The 20,067-nt window shown below is 41.0% G+C and overlaps 4 protein-coding genes across 6 annotated transcripts; 1 reads left to right on the top strand and 3 right to left on the bottom strand.

Moving 5' to 3' along the window:
- Window positions 1-454: 454 nt before the first annotated feature.
- Window positions 455-2,951, bottom strand: LOC122399769 (small glutamine-rich tetratricopeptide repeat-containing protein alpha-like). 2 transcript variants are annotated; one of them, XM_043400710.1, is made up of 4 exons: window positions 2,682-2,951; window positions 1,755-2,126; window positions 1,233-1,676; window positions 455-1,028 (listed from the first exon to the last, which is right to left on the bottom strand). In XM_043400710.1, exons 2-4 carry the CDS (start codon window positions 2,099-2,101, stop codon window positions 917-919), a joined length of 903 nt encoding a protein of 300 aa, XP_043256645.1. In that variant the 5' UTR covers window positions 2,102-2,126; window positions 2,682-2,951; the 3' UTR covers window positions 455-916. The 2 variants fall into 2 exon arrangements, with proteins under 2 accessions (XP_043256645.1, XP_043256646.1); XM_043400711.1 differs by lacking the exon at window positions 2,682-2,951 and adding an exon at window positions 2,496-2,627 and having other exon boundaries at window positions 456-1,028.
- A 310-nt stretch (window positions 2,952-3,261) lies between these two features.
- On the bottom strand, window positions 3,262-9,956 carry LOC122399894. The gene is made up of 16 exons (XM_043400950.1): window positions 9,803-9,956; window positions 9,522-9,730; window positions 9,251-9,459; window positions 8,677-8,972; window positions 8,505-8,608; window positions 8,235-8,430; window positions 7,620-8,156; window positions 7,367-7,561; window positions 7,095-7,310; window positions 5,823-7,039; window positions 5,080-5,767; window positions 4,800-5,017; window positions 3,878-4,741; window positions 3,610-3,814; window positions 3,468-3,547; window positions 3,262-3,402 (listed from the first exon to the last, which is right to left on the bottom strand). The coding sequence occupies exons 1-16, from the start codon at window positions 9,954-9,956 to the stop codon at window positions 3,262-3,264; spliced, it is 5,529 nt and encodes a 1,842-aa protein (XP_043256885.1).
- Window positions 9,957-10,875: 919 nt separating this feature from the next.
- LOC122399744 (guanine nucleotide-binding protein G(i) subunit alpha) lies at window positions 10,876-13,331 on the top strand. 2 transcript variants are annotated; one of them, XM_043400660.1, is made up of 4 exons: window positions 10,876-11,343; window positions 11,816-12,000; window positions 12,112-12,398; window positions 12,477-13,331. In XM_043400660.1, exons 1-4 carry the CDS (start codon window positions 11,223-11,225, stop codon window positions 12,952-12,954), a joined length of 1,071 nt encoding a protein of 356 aa, XP_043256595.1. In that variant the 5' UTR covers window positions 10,876-11,222; the 3' UTR covers window positions 12,955-13,331. The 2 variants fall into 2 exon arrangements, with proteins under 2 accessions (XP_043256595.1, XP_043256596.1); XM_043400661.1 differs by having other exon boundaries at window positions 11,816-12,006; window positions 12,115-12,398; window positions 12,477-12,964.
- A 2,203-nt stretch (window positions 13,332-15,534) lies between these two features.
- LOC122399743 (synaptojanin-1) lies at window positions 15,535-19,663 on the bottom strand. The gene is made up of 5 exons (XM_043400659.1): window positions 19,263-19,663; window positions 17,505-19,073; window positions 16,861-17,432; window positions 16,624-16,798; window positions 15,535-16,554 (listed from the first exon to the last, which is right to left on the bottom strand). Exons 1-5 carry the CDS (start codon window positions 19,387-19,389, stop codon window positions 15,548-15,550), a joined length of 3,450 nt encoding a protein of 1,149 aa, XP_043256594.1. The 5' UTR covers window positions 19,390-19,663; the 3' UTR covers window positions 15,535-15,547.
- Between the last annotated feature and the right edge of the window lie 404 nt (window positions 19,664-20,067).

The following is a 20,067-nucleotide window of genomic DNA, read 5'->3' as shown; positions in this document are numbered from 1 at the left end:
ACGTATTCACGCACACACGCCGGAAACAAATTAGAGCACGAAACATAAAAATGTCCCCCGTGTGTTTACACACAGGCTTTGTAACGTGCCAAATAAGAATGATGTCACTGTATGACGCACGCAGAATTGGCGTCGCGTGCTACCCATCGGTTTAAAAGGATATGCCGAGCGTGAGATTCGAATTTTTGTACGTCCTTGTTTCAACAGGATGTGAATTTAAATATTTCGGGGAAAAAACCATATAAAAAAAGTACACAAAAGTTCCAATTGAACGAACCGATCGATTTCTTGTATACCAGGAACGTTTTTTTTTTTTTTTACTTATGTGCATGTGTTATTAAAGATCCAGAGTTTTGATTTTCATGATCGATTTAAAATTACAAAATATGCACATATTATGGAAGGAACAGGATAAAAAATTATTTATCCTTTAACTTCTTGATTTTCAGTATATGATGTTTTATCCATACATACAATTACTGCTAAAATAAGTAAGGATATATATATTATTACACTGTACAAATCAGTAATAATTAAAATAGACTCAAAGAGATATGTTGTACAACATAAGAATTATAGCAATTAACATGCGTTCGGACGTTCATCCTGTTAACAAAATATTCATCATATTGTGATATTTATCTAGCTTTTGCGTACCAAATACTGCGAACACAGGTTCAAAAAAAAACAAGTTGTTATGTTTATTCAGTAAGTAAGTTATAGGAAAGTTTCTATGTTATATATGTATGAATATTACTTTAACACCATGGTAATGTAAGTTAATTTGAGACATAATTTTTCCTTAGCATATTAAAAAATGACAAACATTGCCCTGTGACTATTCTATGGTTCAATTAAATTTAGTTGTTTTCCATTTTCGCAGGATCTTTATAATAATTCACGATCACAGTTCCTCTTAGTTCTGTTGCGGTGGTTCCGGATCATTTTGATTTCCTCCCATTTGCTGTCTTAAGGATTGAACTACTTCTGGGTTAGCATTTTGAATCTGTTCCGTTAATCGCTGGCCGCTAAAAATTTATTAAACACAATGTACTTGTACGAACCACCATACAGAGCATCGCATAATTTAAAAATGTACAAGTTTGCGATCCAACGAGCTATTTTCAATTTTATTTTTACACAAAGGATCTCCTCTGTTTCGGCAGTACTACAAAGTACGTTTCACCTTAAATATAATGGGGGAAAAAATAACTCTTATAAACAATACTTACGTTTCTAGAAGTACTTCCCGCCCTGCATCATCGTTCACAAGTGAATTCATTATGCTTTGCATAACTGGATTGAACAATATTTGACTTGCCATGTTCACGAGAGCAGGAGTGTTCAAAATTGCACTGAGGTCCATACCTGGTAATGCGCCTGACCCCGTCGTGTCCTGCTGCGCTAATTTCTCTATTGACACTTGCAAATTATTTTTATAACTTTCGTTATCAGGCTCCATTTCCAAAGCTTTCTCGTAGCTTTTTTTAGCTTCTTTATGCCTGTCCAAACTGGAGTATGCTAAACCCAATCGACCGTACGCTTTACAATAAGAGGGATCGATCGATAATGTAGTTTGGCAATCCTTAATCGCTTGTTCGTGATTGCCAATTTTGCTGTACGCTGCTGCCCGATTGCAATAAAATACCGCATTGCGACTATCTAATTCGATCGCTCTAAACAAATAACGTTACATTGTCAAAAATTAGATTCAGAGAAATATATTTGCGTACGCTTAAATATAAATTCTATACTTTGTGTAGTTGGCAATCGCTTCGTGGTGCTTTCCAGCCTTCATAAGAGCGTTTCCTTCGTTCTTTAATCTTTCGGCCGTAGCTTTTGCTTCGGGCGTAGCTTCTGGTATAGCTTCGGCTGTAGTTTCCGAAGATGTTTGAGGTCTTGCAGTTTTCAGAAAGGATGCATACACTTGGTATAAATTAAAATTCGCCGGAGTATCGGATGCTTGTAGGTTATAAGCACTCCCTAAACACTGTATTGCCACTTCGAGACTCTCCCTAGAGTCCTCCGTAATGTCACCACCCTCTTCTAATTGGTGAGTTAAAAACTGAACAATTGCAGCTATCAGCCCCTTGATAGCCATCACTGCCTCGAAGGAACCGTTAGGTCTAAAACAAAAATATTACACTACGTACTACTTTATATTTAGTTCTGAACCATAACGTTGATATAGAACATAGAAAACTTCGGAATAAAACATTTTCCGATACGTGTCATAACCTCAAAGTAGTCTCTTGAGTGCAAACAATATTTTTGACGACCAAGCGGTTTGGTTGAAGTAAATGAATAACTACTGTTTAAACAACGTCGTTCGAAACAACATTGCCGATATCTTGCTAACGAATGATCAAATATTTATTATGCTAATTCATCGTGCGTTAACATAACCAATAAAACATGCCGGATGAAGTAATAAGCGATCAGATTTCATTAGTTATACATTGATAGTTTCACGTTAATAAGTATATTTCGTCTACCTCGATTGTATTGAATACGTTAAATTATATTAACAATTACGAATGTTATTCGTGACTAGCAAAAGGACAGAAAAAAAAGGTGTCCAATTCGACAGAACGATGCACTGACAATCACAACTTCGGCCATCAACTCCCTACTATTTCCAACGCTTTACGAGATAAAAACACGTTCGTGTTTCGATGTACCTTAAAACTCAGTGTAGCGTAGCACAGCAACAACGAGTTACTTCGATGTATTTCGATGGTTTCCACTTCGTGAAAAGCCAGATCTCAGTGGTTCGTTTGACTTTGGTTAAATATCTGTCCTGGGTGCTGTTTGCTATCGAGGGATTCAATAACTCGTAATTGTTCGCGGTTATTTTATTATGCCATCTGTTCACTCCTTCGATCTACTTTACACAAAATGAACGAATTAAAGTCCAGTCGTCCTGCCAGAATTGCGCTGGCGCAATTCAACCGATACCAAACCTGCTTCTTTAAGCGATCATTGGGGCGATCGTCGCAATTGGGCGACGGGTGTTTAGGTTTAATAGATAGGAGGTGTTCTGTTGAAGGTAGTCGAATAAACACCTCACCGCCTTTAATTTTCTCACCCTTTTGTCCGCTATAAATGTAATTGTCCAAATTGCTTGACCGAGTTATCTCATTAGGGTAACGAAATTGTTTAGAATTTGTATATTGTACATATATTAAGTTACAAACAAAAAAATTTCAACGAATTTCGTTTTATAAATAAATATAATATAAATATAGTATCATAAAAATTTTAACGCGGCCCTTGCTGCACGATTCGCAGTATTGTGCTATTTCTGCTCGTACCCATAAAGATATAACGATTTCCGGAATAATAGAACGGTTTCATCGTTCGTAGATCATCCATCCGGTGACGTACACGTATTTGGAACTTCTAAAATCGGGAATGGAATCAAAGCAAAATACACATTTAATATTCGAAAGGTGTACGAAACCTACCTGGGCGAACATGTATTCGTATATGTAAAACTGGTCGTTCTCTGTCGCCACAGCGAGAAAAGAATCGCTTTTGCCAAACTCTAAAACGTACGACGGAAAAACAGTTGAATATCATTTTACTATTGCAACGCATCTATCTTACCGTCCGCGTAGAAACATTCGATTCCATTCACTCTCGAATCGTGAAAGAGACTTTGGTAATTGTGAAAGTTATCGAACTCTGGATCATAGTGGAAAATGTTTACTGCGTTTGTATCGAAGTCGTCCAGCAAAACGAAGCGATCCTCTTCTTGTACCAGACTCTTCGCGTATCGCGTTTTACCCCCGAATGTTCTCAGCATCACGAACTAAAAAGTTTATCGTTATTATCGTAAATATATTTGCGACGCGAGACAGTTAAATTCGCTCACCTTGGACGTGGTTACGTCCAACCTGTACAAGAAAGATTTCTCAGAATTTTCGAAGCAACCTAAAAGTAAATATATATCGTGATGGTTTGTTTGAAAGACTTCAATGTCCCAGACACCGTCGGTGGGAAGTTTTTGATGCAACGATAAAATATTAGTTTTTAAATCGATGTTATAGATCAGAGAATCTGTACGGTGGGTCGCCTGCGATGCATCGTAATATATTGCCAGTATCACGAAAGCTCCATTGTCGTGTGCCACGAAGGCCGCATCCTTCACGAATCCTCTGATCTTGTAATTAGCTTCTTTTATTTTCGACGTTTCGGAATTCACCCAGGAGACCGTCGTGAACTCGTTCGCGCTTCCGTTTAAGGTACATTGGGGACTATACGAGACGGTGTTCGTGATTACGTTTATGCCAAATGTATTGTCCAATTCGTGATAGTTCCTCGCTGTTGTGAACCCGTTTGTTCTCCTCACGCGACAATCATTCTCCGTCAATTCAGCCACGTACTCTGTCGGGCAGAAACAATGGCGGGGTAGTCCACAAGCAGGTCCCGGTTCTTCCCCGTGCATGTTCAGCTTCGTTGTCTTCTCATAATACACGACATCCACGGTTTTGATGTTGGGTACTTGAATCTTCAGCGTCTCTTCCGCCTCTAGGCCAAAGAAAACATTCCTCAACGTCTCAGAGATCAGCAAGGACTGCACGACGGTGTTCTCCATTTCTGTTTCGTTACTCTTGAACGCTCGTAGGGTTTCGTTCTCCACTGTTTTCAGGTCGTCGAGAACGTTGTCAAGGTTCATTCCGTTCACCAGTCCAGAAACTGACACGTTCTCCGGGACGTCGACTTCCGACTCGAAGATCTGAAACCGATGAAAACGTTGATGTGTTTTGGAAAAAGAAACTAGTCAACGATCTCACCAGGTCTCCGACAATCTCCACGTCTTCGTCGCTCTGCACACCGTTCGAATACTCAGAGGATACGTTTACTCCATTGAGCAAAGGTGCGTTGATGTTACCAGCCACCACGACACTTTCTTCGAAGACCTTCGCGCCGTACACGAGTTGCGTTTCTTCCGTCCCGTCGAGGACCAAATCTGAAGGATCTATTCCATTGATTCTTGTCACGTTCGCGTGTCCTAAAAACCAACGAACAATATTAGCAACCAGGCAAGATGAAAGCATAAAATAAGCCCAAGACCTGTTATCTCAACGATCCCGTTGAATTGCACGTTGTCGAACACGTCGTGGTCCCCGTCGATGGTCACACGATCTTTCATGAACCTGTCGAAGTCTATGCCGTCCAGATTTTTCAGGTACACGTCTCCCAACACCATCAGATTTCTAAAGGACACCCTGGGTGGTAGCATATCGCTCGCCAAAGCAAAGTTCTTCAAGGGTAGACCGTGAACGTCGTCGTCAGCTATCATTTCGTTGATCGCGACTTCTTCGAGGAAGGTTACAGGCCCGGTTACCGTTTCATCCTGATCCTTCCTGACCACGGAACTGTTGAACTCCAGGACATCTACGTTATTGATCACAGGAATTTCTATATTATTGGTTACGGATAAAGTATCTATGGATAGGTTCTCCTTGAAGATCTTCTCCCCAAACACTTCCAAGACGCTTCCATCGTCGATGACCGCGTCAGCTACGATGCTGTGTATTTCGTCGAATTCTTCCCATTGTCCAGCTACCGTCGACATCCACACGCCATTTTCAAAGATGGTGTCGCCGTGGATGACTTGATCCTTGATCTTGCTCACCGCGTTTTCGAGCAGGGACGTAAACGAGCCAGGATGCGAGGAATCTATGGTCCAAGAGATACTTCCATCCACTTTTAAATCCTTGATCTTCGTCACTGGTACCTCCAGCAAGCTCTCGTACAACTGAAATGGAAATAATTAGAGACTGTAAGGATACTCTGTGTAATTTGAACCATACTTCCTCGACCGCGTGGCCATTTAAAGTGTTCGTTAGGACGTCGTCCACGAGCAGATCGTCGAACGTAACGTTCCCTGTGAGGAACAGAGGCTCGTCGATCCACTTCAATTTTGAAGTATCTTCATCGTCGATGAACTTGGTTAAAACATTGTTACTGGTAACTTTGTAAAAGGAGAACTTCCCAGAAATAATTTGCTCCCTCGATTTGGACAGAACACCTTCGAAGAAGCTGTCCACATCGTGGCCCTGCAGAGACCTGATCCTCGCGTCCTGGACGATCAGTTCCTCGATGGTCTCTTCAGTGTCGATCACGATGTCCCCTTTAGCCATGTTCTTCAGATAAATCTCCGTTGGTCTGTCGTCGATCCTCTCGATTCTCAAGTCACCCTTCACCGTCAGGTCACCGTTTATCACCAGGTTCTTCAAGTCCCTCATATCCCTCAGCGAAGCTAGCTTCTTCATCTCGATATCGTTGATCCTCTCGACCTCAAGATTCTCCACGCGAAACACTGTGATATTTTTTAAATTCTCTTGCTCCTTCCAAGCGCCTCCTGCGTTTTCCAAGAACGTGACGCTATCCACGCCATTTTCCGAGAGAAAATCAAACCGATCCACGTCTACTTGCTTAGCTCGAACCATCGAGAAGCTCATGTCCTTTGAGAAATCGGGTAGCTGACTTCCGTTCAGGATATCCGACACGAGGAGTCCGTTGTAGACGTCCACGTGCAATTCGTTTCCACGTAGATGCTTCAAGTGCAATCTTTCGTGGATCGTTAATGATCCAGGAGAGACGTCGAAGAGACTGTCGTTCTTTCCTTCCGTGAAAAACGCGTTGTCGATGAGAACGTTCTCGAAGTGCAAGTTCACGAAATTTTCTGGAATTACCGTCCCGGTCGTGTACAGGAATTCATCTTCAGAAAATCCGTTCAAGTATCTCGTTTGCAGCCGATCGATGATCAAGTTACTCTCAAACGTAACATCGTTATCGAATATCTGATCGGTCGATTTCGTCCAGAAGTTCTCAACGATGTCGTGAAGATGTATTTCGTCGCCGTTCAGAAGTATCTTCGAGTTTCTGTCCAAATTGAGAACTTTAACGTTCAAATCGCCTAGAACGGTGACGTTGGAGTAAACGACTGTTCTGGTTTCCGGAAGTATGTGACCAGACTCCCCTGAGAGCTTCTCCGTTACATGCAAGCTTGCAATATTCACTTTTCCTGAAAAACAATGCGTTCAGATAGCTCTGGAAAATAAATTTGCTGTATCGAGTACCTTTTATGGTATTTTCACGGGATACTCGAGCAGCCTCTGACACCAGAACCCCATGGATCGAATCAGCGTGCAAGTTATCCACACGAAGAGAGTTTATGGAGAAGTTGTCGAAGTTCTGCTCAGTTTTCGTGTTCATATAGCTCTCCCATGGTTTTCCATTCAAAGTTTGCGTGGTAAGATTGTAGATTTCTAATGCACCGTTGTACGTAATATTCCCTGAAAAATTGCATTTCAAATGAAATAAGTCAAGGATAATTTTACGTAGAATCTACCTTGAATTGTCTGATTTTTATTCAAAAGAAACAGCTCGCCGAGGAATTTGTTGACATCTACGCCATTTAATGTTTTGGTGGTCAGTTTTGTTAACGAAACGTTTGAATGTAGAAGTATAGTGTCGTTCGAAAATTCGATCTTAGTTGCATCCAGGTTTATTTCCATTTTTGATGTATCGTTACTGGTCGCCCAATCTGAAGCACAGATTTACAAAGATTTTTGTACAGTTTTATTAGGGTATGTTTGACTCACATTGAAACGGGATTCCGCAAAGAGAGTCGATTTCGAGATTATGCACGGTGATATTTTCCCCGCGCAGAGGCCAAATGGTCAAATGATCTGAGCTCTGGTTCCAATCATCCTTTGGTCGAATGTCAACGTTGTTAAGAAAATTCACGTCCATCTTGTCGATTTCTAGCCTTTGGACAGATGCATCGCCCTGGACGACGATATCTCCGACCAAGGAATTTACATTATCCGACGTTAGAAGGTTCTTCGACGTCTCGAAAATGTCGTCAACATCGCGAATCAAAGCGTCCAAGTTTCGTTCAAGCTCCTGCGGAGGAATTACGTCTTCCGCCACGAAGACGTCGATGTTCCCCAAGGTTCCCGATTCCAGTACCAAACCTGGCAGCACCAGGGGCTCCGACAACGTTAAATCTTCGTTTGCTGGGAGCAGAGCCGGCCACGAGGACTCAGCCTCCTCCACGAACGGTCTTCTTCGTTGCAACGCTTCGACGAGCTTCGACAAGTGTCTCACCAGGACATCCGTCTCCACGGTCGAGTGTTCTATAAAGCGAAATTGCGTTAGAAGAGAGGCAAGATGAATTTAGAGACCTAGCAGAGGCTTCAGACAGGATACTCAACCGGAAGGAAGCTCCTTGATCTGCAAATCCCATAATCTGACGCTGTAAACGTTGTCCAGGTTCCTGGTGACCAGCACCATCTTAGATCTCCCAATTTCGGCCTGTACGTCGACCACGGTCTCGGTGTTTAGCACTTTGGTGGAGCTCAATAGGGTGCAATCCGATGCGTTCTCGAACTTGTACAGTTGCAGAGTGTCCTACGACGAGATTAACGCTTTAACACGTCAGTTACTTGATTACGAGAGAAGAGGTAATGAAGATTCACGCTTACATGGCGGCCCACGACGAAGAACGTGTCGTCGTTTGCGTTGATCACGGAGATCAAACTGGGCGCCTCGATTTCAGGTATTTGCTGCCATCTCAGCAACTCTAGCCCTGTAAAGAAAAGCAAATTTAGTCCAAATCAGCAGCGAGGAAAGAGACGATGGAAGAGAGAACCGGACCATCCCACCAAAACAAGCTGCTAGGACCGTATTCGTTCGACAAAAAGATGAAACTGTTGCCAGCGTGGTTGTAATGGTGGACGAACACCGGGTCGTAGGTCGACAGGAACTGTATTCTGTCTGGGCTGGTCTCCTTGAACTCGTACACCATCGAGCCGATGCCAGGGAGGCTTTTATCGTTCTGAGCGAACACTATGATGGTCGACTGTTTGTGCTTGAACGCGGTCACCGACACGGCAGCCGTGGTCATCACCTCCGTCACCACGTCCATGTATGTACCTCTCCAATGATAGATCCTAAACGGACAATTAAACGGTGTACAGTATCTACTACGCTAGCTCGTTACATAAGTCTAGAATTATAGAACATATTGCAAGGATAAACATACAATACATATTGTAAGGATAGGATAGACATAACCCAGATCTAACCCAGACATAACCCAGACATAACCCAGACCTAACCCAGACCTAACTTAATTTATTTTGTCATCTGTAGTTCTTTGTACCAAAGGGTTTAATCCCGTTAATAAATGAATAATAATAATAATAATAAGTTCCATCGAGTTATTTACAAAGATGGCATGGTAAATCGGCCGGAATTATCAGCCACCACGAGATAGAGTCGGTTGACGCGGACGAAGAAGATGGCGTCCATGGGGTATCCCCTGTGTCGCATGGTTTGCCGGTGCCTCAACTGAAAATCAACCGTGCACGTGTAGAGACTGCACGACCCAGTCTCGTAGCAAACCAGCAGATACATCATGGTCTTCCAGACAATGCTCTGCAACACGGTTAATTAATTAATAAATTATAGAAATTAGTAATTTCATCCGTTTTGCTCACCCTGACGAACTTAATGGGGCCATCGGTTCGCGTTAAAGGGACTTCTTGAAACGCGGTCTGGTTCGATTCTGCGTCGATGGGAAACGCTACGACGCGATCCCCATGGACGACGAGAGCCTTGTTAAACGCGTTCACCACGAACGGTCTTTGTTCACCAAAGTCTTTTTCCCACAGTTGGTTCCATTGCACGTTGTACAGTTTTCTTTGAACTGGAATTGTAAATTGTCGATTAGAACCTCGATTTATGCTTCGTCCTTTACTGGCAAACTTGCTTTGTTTACCTGGTGGTTCCTCTCGAAAGTGGAGCTTGGCTATCTCGATTTTCGTTTGCCTCAATCTCTCGTCCAAGTGATCGTCTATCGAAGCCAGTGATAAAACGTTTACGCCAACGCAACCGAACAAAAATTGCAACACGAGAATCGTTAAGGATCCCATTCCGGGGTACCGATTCATCCGCCAGCGAGAAACCTATTGATTCGATTGATCCTGAACTGCGATCACGAGCCCTCGACTACGTTTGTTTATATACAAACGAGTAACGGCTATTTACTAAATTCGGATCTTTCGGTTTTGAATAATCAAGTTCGTAACGTAGATTGTTCATCAATAGTCACGCGGTATCTTTTTTAAAAAAGACAATAAATAATTCTTAACAACATGTATCGTGTTGTTGTCTACGGACTTTCCTACAAGCAATGGGGTTTTCAATGAGACCTGAAATAAAATGAAAACTACAAAAACTAATCTGTTGATCGTTTTATTTTTATGTATATTCGATGAAATTATACATGAGATACAATGTATCATTTATGTGGCCACAACAGCTGCATTCCTTGGAATAATCTTACCACTTTTCCTATCGATCATCCGATTATATTCAAAACGTTTCAGACGTTGGAAACATCAAAAGATTTTGAGTCTTTTGATCATAGAAGGCGTCATGGGTTTCGTCGACTCTCGAGGTGGTTAAAAAACCCAATCGTTAGTACGTACGGTGCATTTTACCGTCCAGAATTCAAACAGGGCCCCTCGTGAACCGGAACTCCTACATGGAAACCACCGAATTGGGTCCACTGGCCCAGAATGATACACAGTCACGGAGAAAAACGAGCCTCAAGAGGCGAGTCCTCCAGTTCGAAAACCGATCGTCGAGTTCGCGGCACGCGCGCCAGATGGCGCTGCAAGGCCGAATTAGGGCAGTACAGAGGGGTGGCCTCTATTGGGTGGAAACGATTGGCGATCGTCGCACGGATTGGCCCGTGGATCGCGATCGAGAGATTTCTGCGAATCCTGACCGGATCCGAGCGCCGTACGGAGTTATGGTATTATACGTAAAAGTCGTCGCCGGCACGTATGTCGAGGCTCGTGTGGTGTGCAGCAGTTTCGTGCCATTGTCATCGTCTTTGACGGGAAAGCGGGGAACGATCTCTCGCGAAATAGATCGCGCGTATGCACGTATCGCACGATAATAACGCGCGTCGACAGAAGAAACTGCGTGCCAGTGTGCGCGGGTGCGTGTCCGATCGGTGCGTGTATGCGAGGGCAACCGCGTGCGGGCGGTTCCCACACGTCCGTGCAACAAGTGTCATTACACGGGAGCGCGACCGAACAAAACCGTCTGTTTCGAGGTAACGTGATAGAGAACCCGTGCATGGTGCTCCATTTTCCATTACCCGGACAGAGAAAGGACCACCGGCGAGGATGGGCTGCGCCGTAAGCACCACCGGCGAGAAAGAAGCCGCGGAGAGGTCCAAGAAGATCGACAAGGATCTCAGAGCCGATGGCGAGCGGGCAGCCAGCGAGGTCAAACTCCTCCTGCTCGGTAATTTCTTCGTGTCTTCTCGTCGCCAACGTTACGATTTCATTCCGTAAAATCGGCGTACCCGCTGTCACCGCGTCAAATGCAAAGTCTCGGTTACTCGGTGATCCGATTTCGTCGCGCTGGGCGGACTCGATCGCCAAGTAGAAACGTATCTTTTTTCCCCTCGATCCTCTCGCGGAACATTTTCGACGATTTTCAAATTCCCGTCCTTTTCTTCTACTCGCACCAGTCGCCCCCCCCGTAATTTGATCAATTATCGGTTTTGCGCAATCGCGGAAACGCAGCGCGGGTGATTTTCCGAAATCTTGAATCATCCCGTCCTTTGCGTGATTCATTTCGATAATGCGTTGGATTTCCTCGTATATGATCGCACCTGCGTTCCGCGATTTTCTACGATTTTCTCACTCGGGGGGAAAAAAATAGAAAATCATTGCACGTTATAGCGGTTTTTTTTCATATTTTTTATTTCAAGGAGCGGGAGAGTCCGGGAAATCTACAATAGTGAAACAAATGAAAATAATACACGAAACTGGTTATAGCAAAGAGGAATGCGAACAGTATAAACCTGTGGTATATAGTAACACGATTCAAAGTTTAATGACAATAATTAGAGCTATGGGACAGCTTAGAATCGATTTTGCAGACCCCAATAAAGCGGTAAATATATTACAGTTTAAAATAAAACGATATATGTTTTATAATCCTTTTATTTTATTATATTTACAATGCACATTTCATTGGTGTTAGCAAGATCTAATTATGTTGTAGGACATAGCGCGCCAATTCTTTACCCTAGCTTCTGCAGCAGAGGAGGGTGAGCTAACCGGGGAACTGGTGCTATTAATGAAACGATTATGGCAGGATGCAGGAGTACAACTTTGTTTCACGCGTAGTAGAGAATATCAACTGAATGACTCTGCGGCATACTATCTTAACGCTTTAGATCGTATAGCGCAACTTAATTACATCCCTACGCAACAAGATGTTCTCAGAACGCGCGTTAAAACGACAGGAATAGTAGAAACGCACTTTTCTTTTAAAGGTTTACATTTTAAGTAAGTGATCGGAATAATCTGCCCGCAAACTTTACGCCGTACCGAATTTTCTAAGGATTTATTTGTCTGTTTTGTCAGAATGTTTGACGTCGGCGGTCAACGATCGGAGAGAAAAAAATGGATACACTGCTTCGAAGGTGTTACCGCTATTATATTTTGCGTCGCATTGAGCGGTTACGACCTGGTTCTAGCGGAGGACGAAGAAATGAACAGAATGATAGAGTCGATGAAACTGTTCGATTCTATCTGCAATAGTAAATGGTTTGTCGAAACATCGATCATTTTATTCTTAAACAAAAAAGATCTCTTCGAGGAGAAGATCACGAGGAGCCCGTTGACTATTTGTTTCCCAGAATATAAAGGTGCGAACACGTACGAGGAATGCGCTTCCTACATTCAAATGAAATTCGAGAACTTGAATAAAAGGAAAGATCAGAAACAAATTTACACGCATTTCACGTGCGCCACGGACACGTCTAATATACAGTTCGTATTCGATGCTGTAACCGATGTCATTATCAAAAATAACTTGAGCAATTGCGGGTTATTAAGTTAAACGGTTCTATCGGATCTGAAAGGATAGATATCTCGGGTTTCTGAACCTATGTGAAAGCACAAAGGATACACGTGAGACTGAACAATAATTGTTAGAAACATAAATGTCCTGTGTCTATTAACATGTACGCGGGAATCGCGTAATGTTTTCACTTTGACATCCTATAGATGTTCACAATATTTTTGTTTAGCGTTACGCAATAATTTACTAGGTCCCTATACTTCTTAATTAAATATTTTCTTCTACGTAAAACTTCATGACATTTTACTGCTATAGGCTAGCTGTTAACTTATTGGTCCGTTTCGAACAGTAATTGATATTAAATTGAAACGATAAAAACAATCCAAGAATCGGAAAATTTATATTTAGTATTCTTTTAAAATGAAAGCGGATACTATTTGCAAACGCAAGGATACTTGGTTTCTGCTGATTGTATTTAGTATATTAACCAGAAACTAGTTAGCTATTAATTTAGTGATACCTTTTTGTATATAATTTATTTGCTAAAAGGACTATGTCTTTGTTGAATGGAAATAATTTCCATGCTCGTGCTCGAAGCCATTCGTTTCTCTTGCAAATGTTCATACTTTAATAACAGACACGGTCCGCCGTGTTCACAGTGTATATACATATACACAGATTAAATTTGATAAAACATTTTTGTAAAACCTTTTTATATGTATTATTAGATAATGTTTAAAGGGCTGTCATTATTGCTCTACCCTGCCAAACAAAATGACAATGATAGAATTAGTTACAGATTTAGAGATCAGTCTCATTATACCGCTGAGATAAATAAACAAAACATTTTTATAAGAGTCAATATTTTTTTACATTCCTATGCTTCGTGTTATTGTGAAATGTATGTAAAACTATTTCGTTATGAAATTCCTAGTTAAGTTGAAGTTTCGAAAATAGCAATAAGACGACTACTATCATTCCGGTGTACATTTGGAAAACATGCATCAATTACAAGACATTTTTTTACTAAAGCCATCTCTATTTACATTCTGTTTTGAATTTAATACACAATTCAATTACAAATATTCTTAAGATCATGTATTTCCACTGTTCTCGTAAAATCGAACATCTTGCATATCTTGTAATATAATCTTTTTTTTTGCAAAATTATGTTTCCTTCCAGAAGAGAAATATCCCATAAAGAATAACACGCGCGTTACACGTACTTATTATTCCGAATCTTGCAAAGTAATTAAGAATGCTTTCTTCGTTGTGTAAATGTAGAATCTCGTTTTTACTCTTCTATCTTGTATTGATTTTTTTTATATGTATATGTACAATAATACAATACATGAAGCTACAAAATAAATATAGTATTGCTTTTGTTCTTTCTAACAGTGTTTTCAATTGGAAGTTTATTGATTGTTTTTATGCTATCATAACAATCTCTTATATTTGCTACTATTTACTGTATTACTATTAACTTAAAAAGAACATTAATTGGTCAACGATTGTATATATTTTATACATACAATACATATATGGAAAGTATTTTATAAGAATACTGTTATCTGAGTATTATTTTTCCTTATTATTATAACCAGTAGTAAACTTAAGTCACATTTTTCTTTAATTCCCGAAAATTATGTTAACCATCGATTTTGCCTTTTATTTTTAGAAAAATATGGTAAGGAACAAGGAACAGACACAGTTAATAAACACTTTTTCACGTTGATCATAAATAAGTTAATCCTACTGTGGGGAATATAACTGTTTCGTGACTTATTCGATCAGATTGTAGGATATACAACAATAATATTTACTTCTTAACATTTTGCTATTATAAATTTTTCGTATGACATTTTTTAACAGCATAGAATTCGTTAACATAATTATTGTTTCATTAGTCTCAACGATTATTAAGAAGCCTTTCAACTACATGCACTTACTAAATTGCATATTTGTTCTATTTATGTATATGATCAAATCTTTGAGGTATATAACGAACTCGATTACATGTAAAGTATTAAGTCGTCACCAAAGTTCTGGCCGTGAAAGGATTTACGTGTGTTTTAACCAAAAATTAATCATCGTCTTCACCGTGTGGCAACGACCTTTACAAAAACAAGTAGCGAAAAATTGTTCGAGGCTCTCGAATCGGGACAATGTGATTTTTCATTTCAGCATGACATGGCAAGATTTTACGTGACGCAGTGTGCCAAAAAAAAAAAAATATTACCACATCCGCCATACTTTCCGGTCATTACCCCATCGGGGATTGCCACCTATTTCGATACAAACAGTTTAATGGGCAGAAATGGGGGAAAAGTCGTGGAACGAGAGCGATTAAATTCTTTTATGATATTTAAATATTATTTTAAACGGCAGGAGCTTGCGAGACGACCTAATAATAATATATGAAAGTGCGCGACAGGAAGCATAAATTCTCAAGAGTGCACGGAAACAGAGTCTGACTAATCACAGAATAGACTTGAGGTTTATGGTAAGCTACACAGCTGTACAACATTACTTGGAAGCGATCTATTTCACTTATAATTTCTATCAACATTCATAAATAATTAGCTACACAATGACGCTTAATGATTCGACTTACATTGGAATGTACCATTATTTAATGTGGATTTCTAGCTGGGATAGGTGGCCCGCCTGATGTTCTTGCCGGTATGGGTGGCGGAACGTTTGACGCGGGTAAACTAGGCGGAGGGTGTTGAGGTGGAGGCGGGGCTTGTCTTTGCGGCAGAGGAGGTGGTTTGGAGTTAGGTGGTCTACTGGATGACTCTTGCGAGGTATCTGTACGAGGTAATGGCGGTGGTGGACGGTTTGGTATGGGATAACTAGGAGATCCATCCATTATCTCCTCGTAAATTGCAGACTCCGGCGACAGTCTTTCACTCTGTTCAGATTCCACCCTTTCTCTGGACAATGGCGCTGGGAATTGATTGGGTAATACACTAAATACGCCAGCGCGCGGTCCTTGTTTTCGTTCTTGCATCGGGCTCTTAGGTGGCTGAGACGGTCGACCCGGAGGAGCTGGTCTAGGTGGCGGCACAACTCCGTTTGGGCTCCCTCTGCTCGGAGAAGACCGTTCCGTTATCTCCAATTGCTCTAACCTTTGCATAGGGCTCCTCACTGGGGAACTTGAAGTGAATTGCGCGACAGTGGTGTTGCTGCAAAGCTCTATTTCCTTTTCAATAAGTTGCACCCAGTTTGGTGACTTCAAGGACAACTTCAGAGTCTGACCGCAGACCTGAGTCATGCCTTTCCTAGCCGCCGACAGAGCACACTGTCCGTCTCTGAACGTCACCCAAATCGTCTCTCCGACAAATCTGACGAGTATCACCTCGCCGATGTGAGAAAAATCTTGCAACAGAGCCATCATGAAATTTTGATCGAACACGCTATCTATGTCGTCGAACTCCTCCACCGCTTTTACTACTATAGTGCCATCCGGCGGTCCTAAATCTTGAATAACTTCTCTAAATACGTGTTCCCGTTTCTCAGGTTCGACGCAATGAATGTCTATATCAACAATCGCGATCACGGGTCTGTGATCGCTTTGTTTCAATTCTACTCTACCGTAATGAATTAATTTTCCTGGATTCCAATCTGCCGGTGAATCTAAAACAACGACACATTTAATAGATGCGTTTAGTAAAAAGGAAATACAATTATTGGCATGACACTAACCGATATCAGGTACTTGTTTTCTGCGTTTCCACAACACTCTGTCTGTCCACGCAGGTTGACGACATTTCTCGCTAGTGTCGTACTCGTCAGAAAAAATATCGTATTTATATGTTGGCGCGAACGTGATAGGACCTTCCAAGAAATTCTTGAAAACATTTCCTTGATCCTGTTGAACCTAAATAAAAAAATCCAATGAGGCAATTTTCTAACATATACATTATATGTTATAATACTTACTTTTAATTGATCATTTTGTAATATCTGATCAAGTTCGTTCCTTTTGATCATTTCTTTCATTTCTTCTTTGTCCATATCGACTCTATAGTTAAAATCCCCACACCAGAACACATAATCGTGAGTGTTCAATGTTCTTCCCATAGGAAAAGTAATTTTCCGCGTGATTTCAGCGTAATCTGCATTACGCTCGTTAACTTGGGACTGTCCAGCAGCAAAGTGCGCGCAAACGAAACAAAATGATGTAGAATACAACACACATCTGATAGCTGCGGCTCCTTTGTTACCCGTTGCACCGCCTAATCCAGTTTTTACACAATCTACAGCTACGTCTCTTAAGTAAGGAGCATGCGCAGGTCGTATAAATAAATAAAGGCAGACACCGACTAATTGTTGGTACGTGATCAAAACGTATTCAGTATCTCGGGAAAGTACTTTCTGCAGTTCCTCTGCCCAGGCTTTCGCGTTATCGGTACTAGCAGCCATTATATTACTAGCATTTAAATCAACAATCTCTTCAAATCCTATCGCAAATATATCTACAGGAACATTGTCATATTCAACCGATACTAGAGCTATAACGAAAAACATGATATAGTAAATAATGATTTTAAATGACATTGAAATAATGTTTAGATTATACTCACATGGTGATTTGAGCGGAGCATCTAATAACCAGTCAGAAAGGGTGATATCTTTGTTTCGAAAATGTTTCCCACCATTTACATTATAAGTACCGACACTTACTCTAAGATTCATCGGTGTAACATACTCGTTATATCTTTTACACATTTCTCTTAGTACGCTTGGAGGAGCGTGTAGCATATTAGAAGGCAAGAGTAATCGTGCTCTGTCTGCTAGTTCCGTGTTCAAAGTTGATCCCAATAACAAGATATCGATAGCTTCTTGTTTACTGGAGTCTAATAAATTATTTTGTATCGTTCTAGCTGCAGATCGCGCGCCATCCATTAATTTCGAACTTCCCTGAATCGCTCCTGTACCAGCATATATTTTACTTACTTCGTTACCATTGTTGATCCACATTTGCCTAAACACTTCTTCGAACCTTGATACCATCTGTTGTTTCTCGAGCAGTTTTAACAACCCAAGCTGTTTACCAAGTATTTCCAACGCAAAGAACGTTTGTACGCAATTCGTTCTATCTAAGCAATCGAGACAATTTGTTCTAATAGTTCCGGTTTGTTCAAAAATAACGCTATTGTTAGCGGCGTAAAACAATGAAAAGGATTCTAAATATTTGTCTACTTTTGCTTTCAATTTCGAAAGATTTTTCATATTTCCACCTCTGCATTCTTGGTGGTAATCGAATAGGATATGGGGCACATCCGTATGTTCAGATCTATTGTGATGAGTTTGAAATAAATGACTCAGCATTGCTTCACCTTCTTTGTTACCCATGACACTGGAGCCGAGGAGATTAACAATTACTTGCTGTCCATATCTTTGTTTTATCATGTTTAAATGTCTATCGAAAGCTGGCCCAGCAGCTTCGAAACCGCGGGATATTTTTACTTTGTGAGAGCCTACTTGAATGCCAGGTTGCTCCCAGAATAAAGGAACCGAGCCTCTTGTTTGAACGTAAGAAGTTACTTCGTTATCTAAATATATCACTTGCTCTGTTTCTACGAAATTTGCTACATGGCCGTCGTCGTTGGTTCCTCTGACATTGAACCTGGTGCCTGCACGTTCGCAGCTTAATCTGGATATAAGGAGAGCCCGAGCTTGTCTGTGGCCGACGTATACGGTTCGAATTTCTACGCTACCGCACATAGCTTTAAGTAACCAACAACTTGTGTCCACTCCATATCTCAATAAATGGATGTGTAACATTCGATTCCAGAAAAATCTATTGTCCGTAGTCGTGGACTTGTATCTTCTCTGCGCACTTAGAGTGATATCGAGAAGCTCTTGATGTCCGGCGGACCAAGAGAAATAAAATGTACCCGAGTTAAGAACCTTTCTAACTTCGGATACTCGATCCCCGTTGCCTTGCGTATAATAGAGAGGAACAAAATGTGTTTGCGTAATTCTGAACACTTCTGATTCTCCTATCTTGCCGACTGAGAAGCATCCGGTAACAAGAACAAGGTACAACAGCGTATTCTCTCCAGCATTTAATTGTAAAACACCTAAGCAACCATACGCATCTAATAACTTTGTATATTTCCCCTTTAGAGATTCTGTCTCTTCCGCAGCTACAAAGTAAGATTTAGAACAAAATAAGGGGCGGTAACACAGAAATTATTGTAGAATTATATTAACAATTGACATAAACAATTGACGATACGTATTTGACAGGTACCGGTTTGTGTATGTTAAAGGAAGGATCAAGGATTCTATGGTATTTGGGGATAAATTGTTATTAACAATTACGGAACACTTACAGAGTACAGCGACGGCTTGCGACTCGAACAGAACAGTTTCCTTTCGATTTCGTTGTTCTAGTATGACGGAATGAGGACTAGGTGGTTTTAGCTTATCGTAGACGCGAAACCCTTTGCCCATCGCCATTGTTGCACTAATGTCTTCGAAGATTTCGGGAATAAAGGTAGACTCTGGCGGAATATGACAGCCTGTCTGTCATACGGGGCAGCGTGATTACCCTAATCGTAATGGTTTCTCTGTGCCGACAGAACACTTCATTTGTCAACCACTGACAATAATACACTTTTCTCTAACAGATCACGGAGGGGAGCAGTGCTCTTCTCGTCGTTTCGTCGACACCTCGATATTTTCGCGATATATGCATCGCAATTCCACGGAGTCTACCCGATGGGCTGCTTGCTAACCGTAACAATCGATCGTACGCGCCATTTTGAAATTTTAAAAACGTAAACGTGCAACGATCTCGCGCCACAAGCCTCGGCGAGATTTTAAAAGCAAAAACGGACCCTTAAAACCAAAATTGTCGCGGAAATTTCATCGATCAAACTACGCAAAAATCTCTTCTTGATCTTGTACAACACACGAATTACAATAGTATTAAAAATATGATTTTCATCTATGACGAAGAACAAATTCGCAGTTAGATTTTTACATATCTTTTGCAACAAAATAAATGGTAAATTATTAACAATATTATACAGTTACTCGCGAAATTAAGCATACGCTTATGTTGATAGTAAAAATTGGCTGAAGACTCGATAAAAACATATATATATTTATTCGTATAGTTCAGTGGACGATTAA

Source organism: Colletes gigas, unplaced genomic scaffold (assembly GCF_013123115.1).
Source record: "Colletes gigas isolate AHSC1104 unplaced genomic scaffold, ASM1312311v1 Colletes_gigas_Sc00015, whole genome shotgun sequence".
NCBI lineage: Eukaryota > Metazoa > Arthropoda > Insecta > Hymenoptera > Colletidae > Colletes > Colletes gigas.
This window is presented reverse-complemented; position numbering and strand designations above follow the sequence as displayed.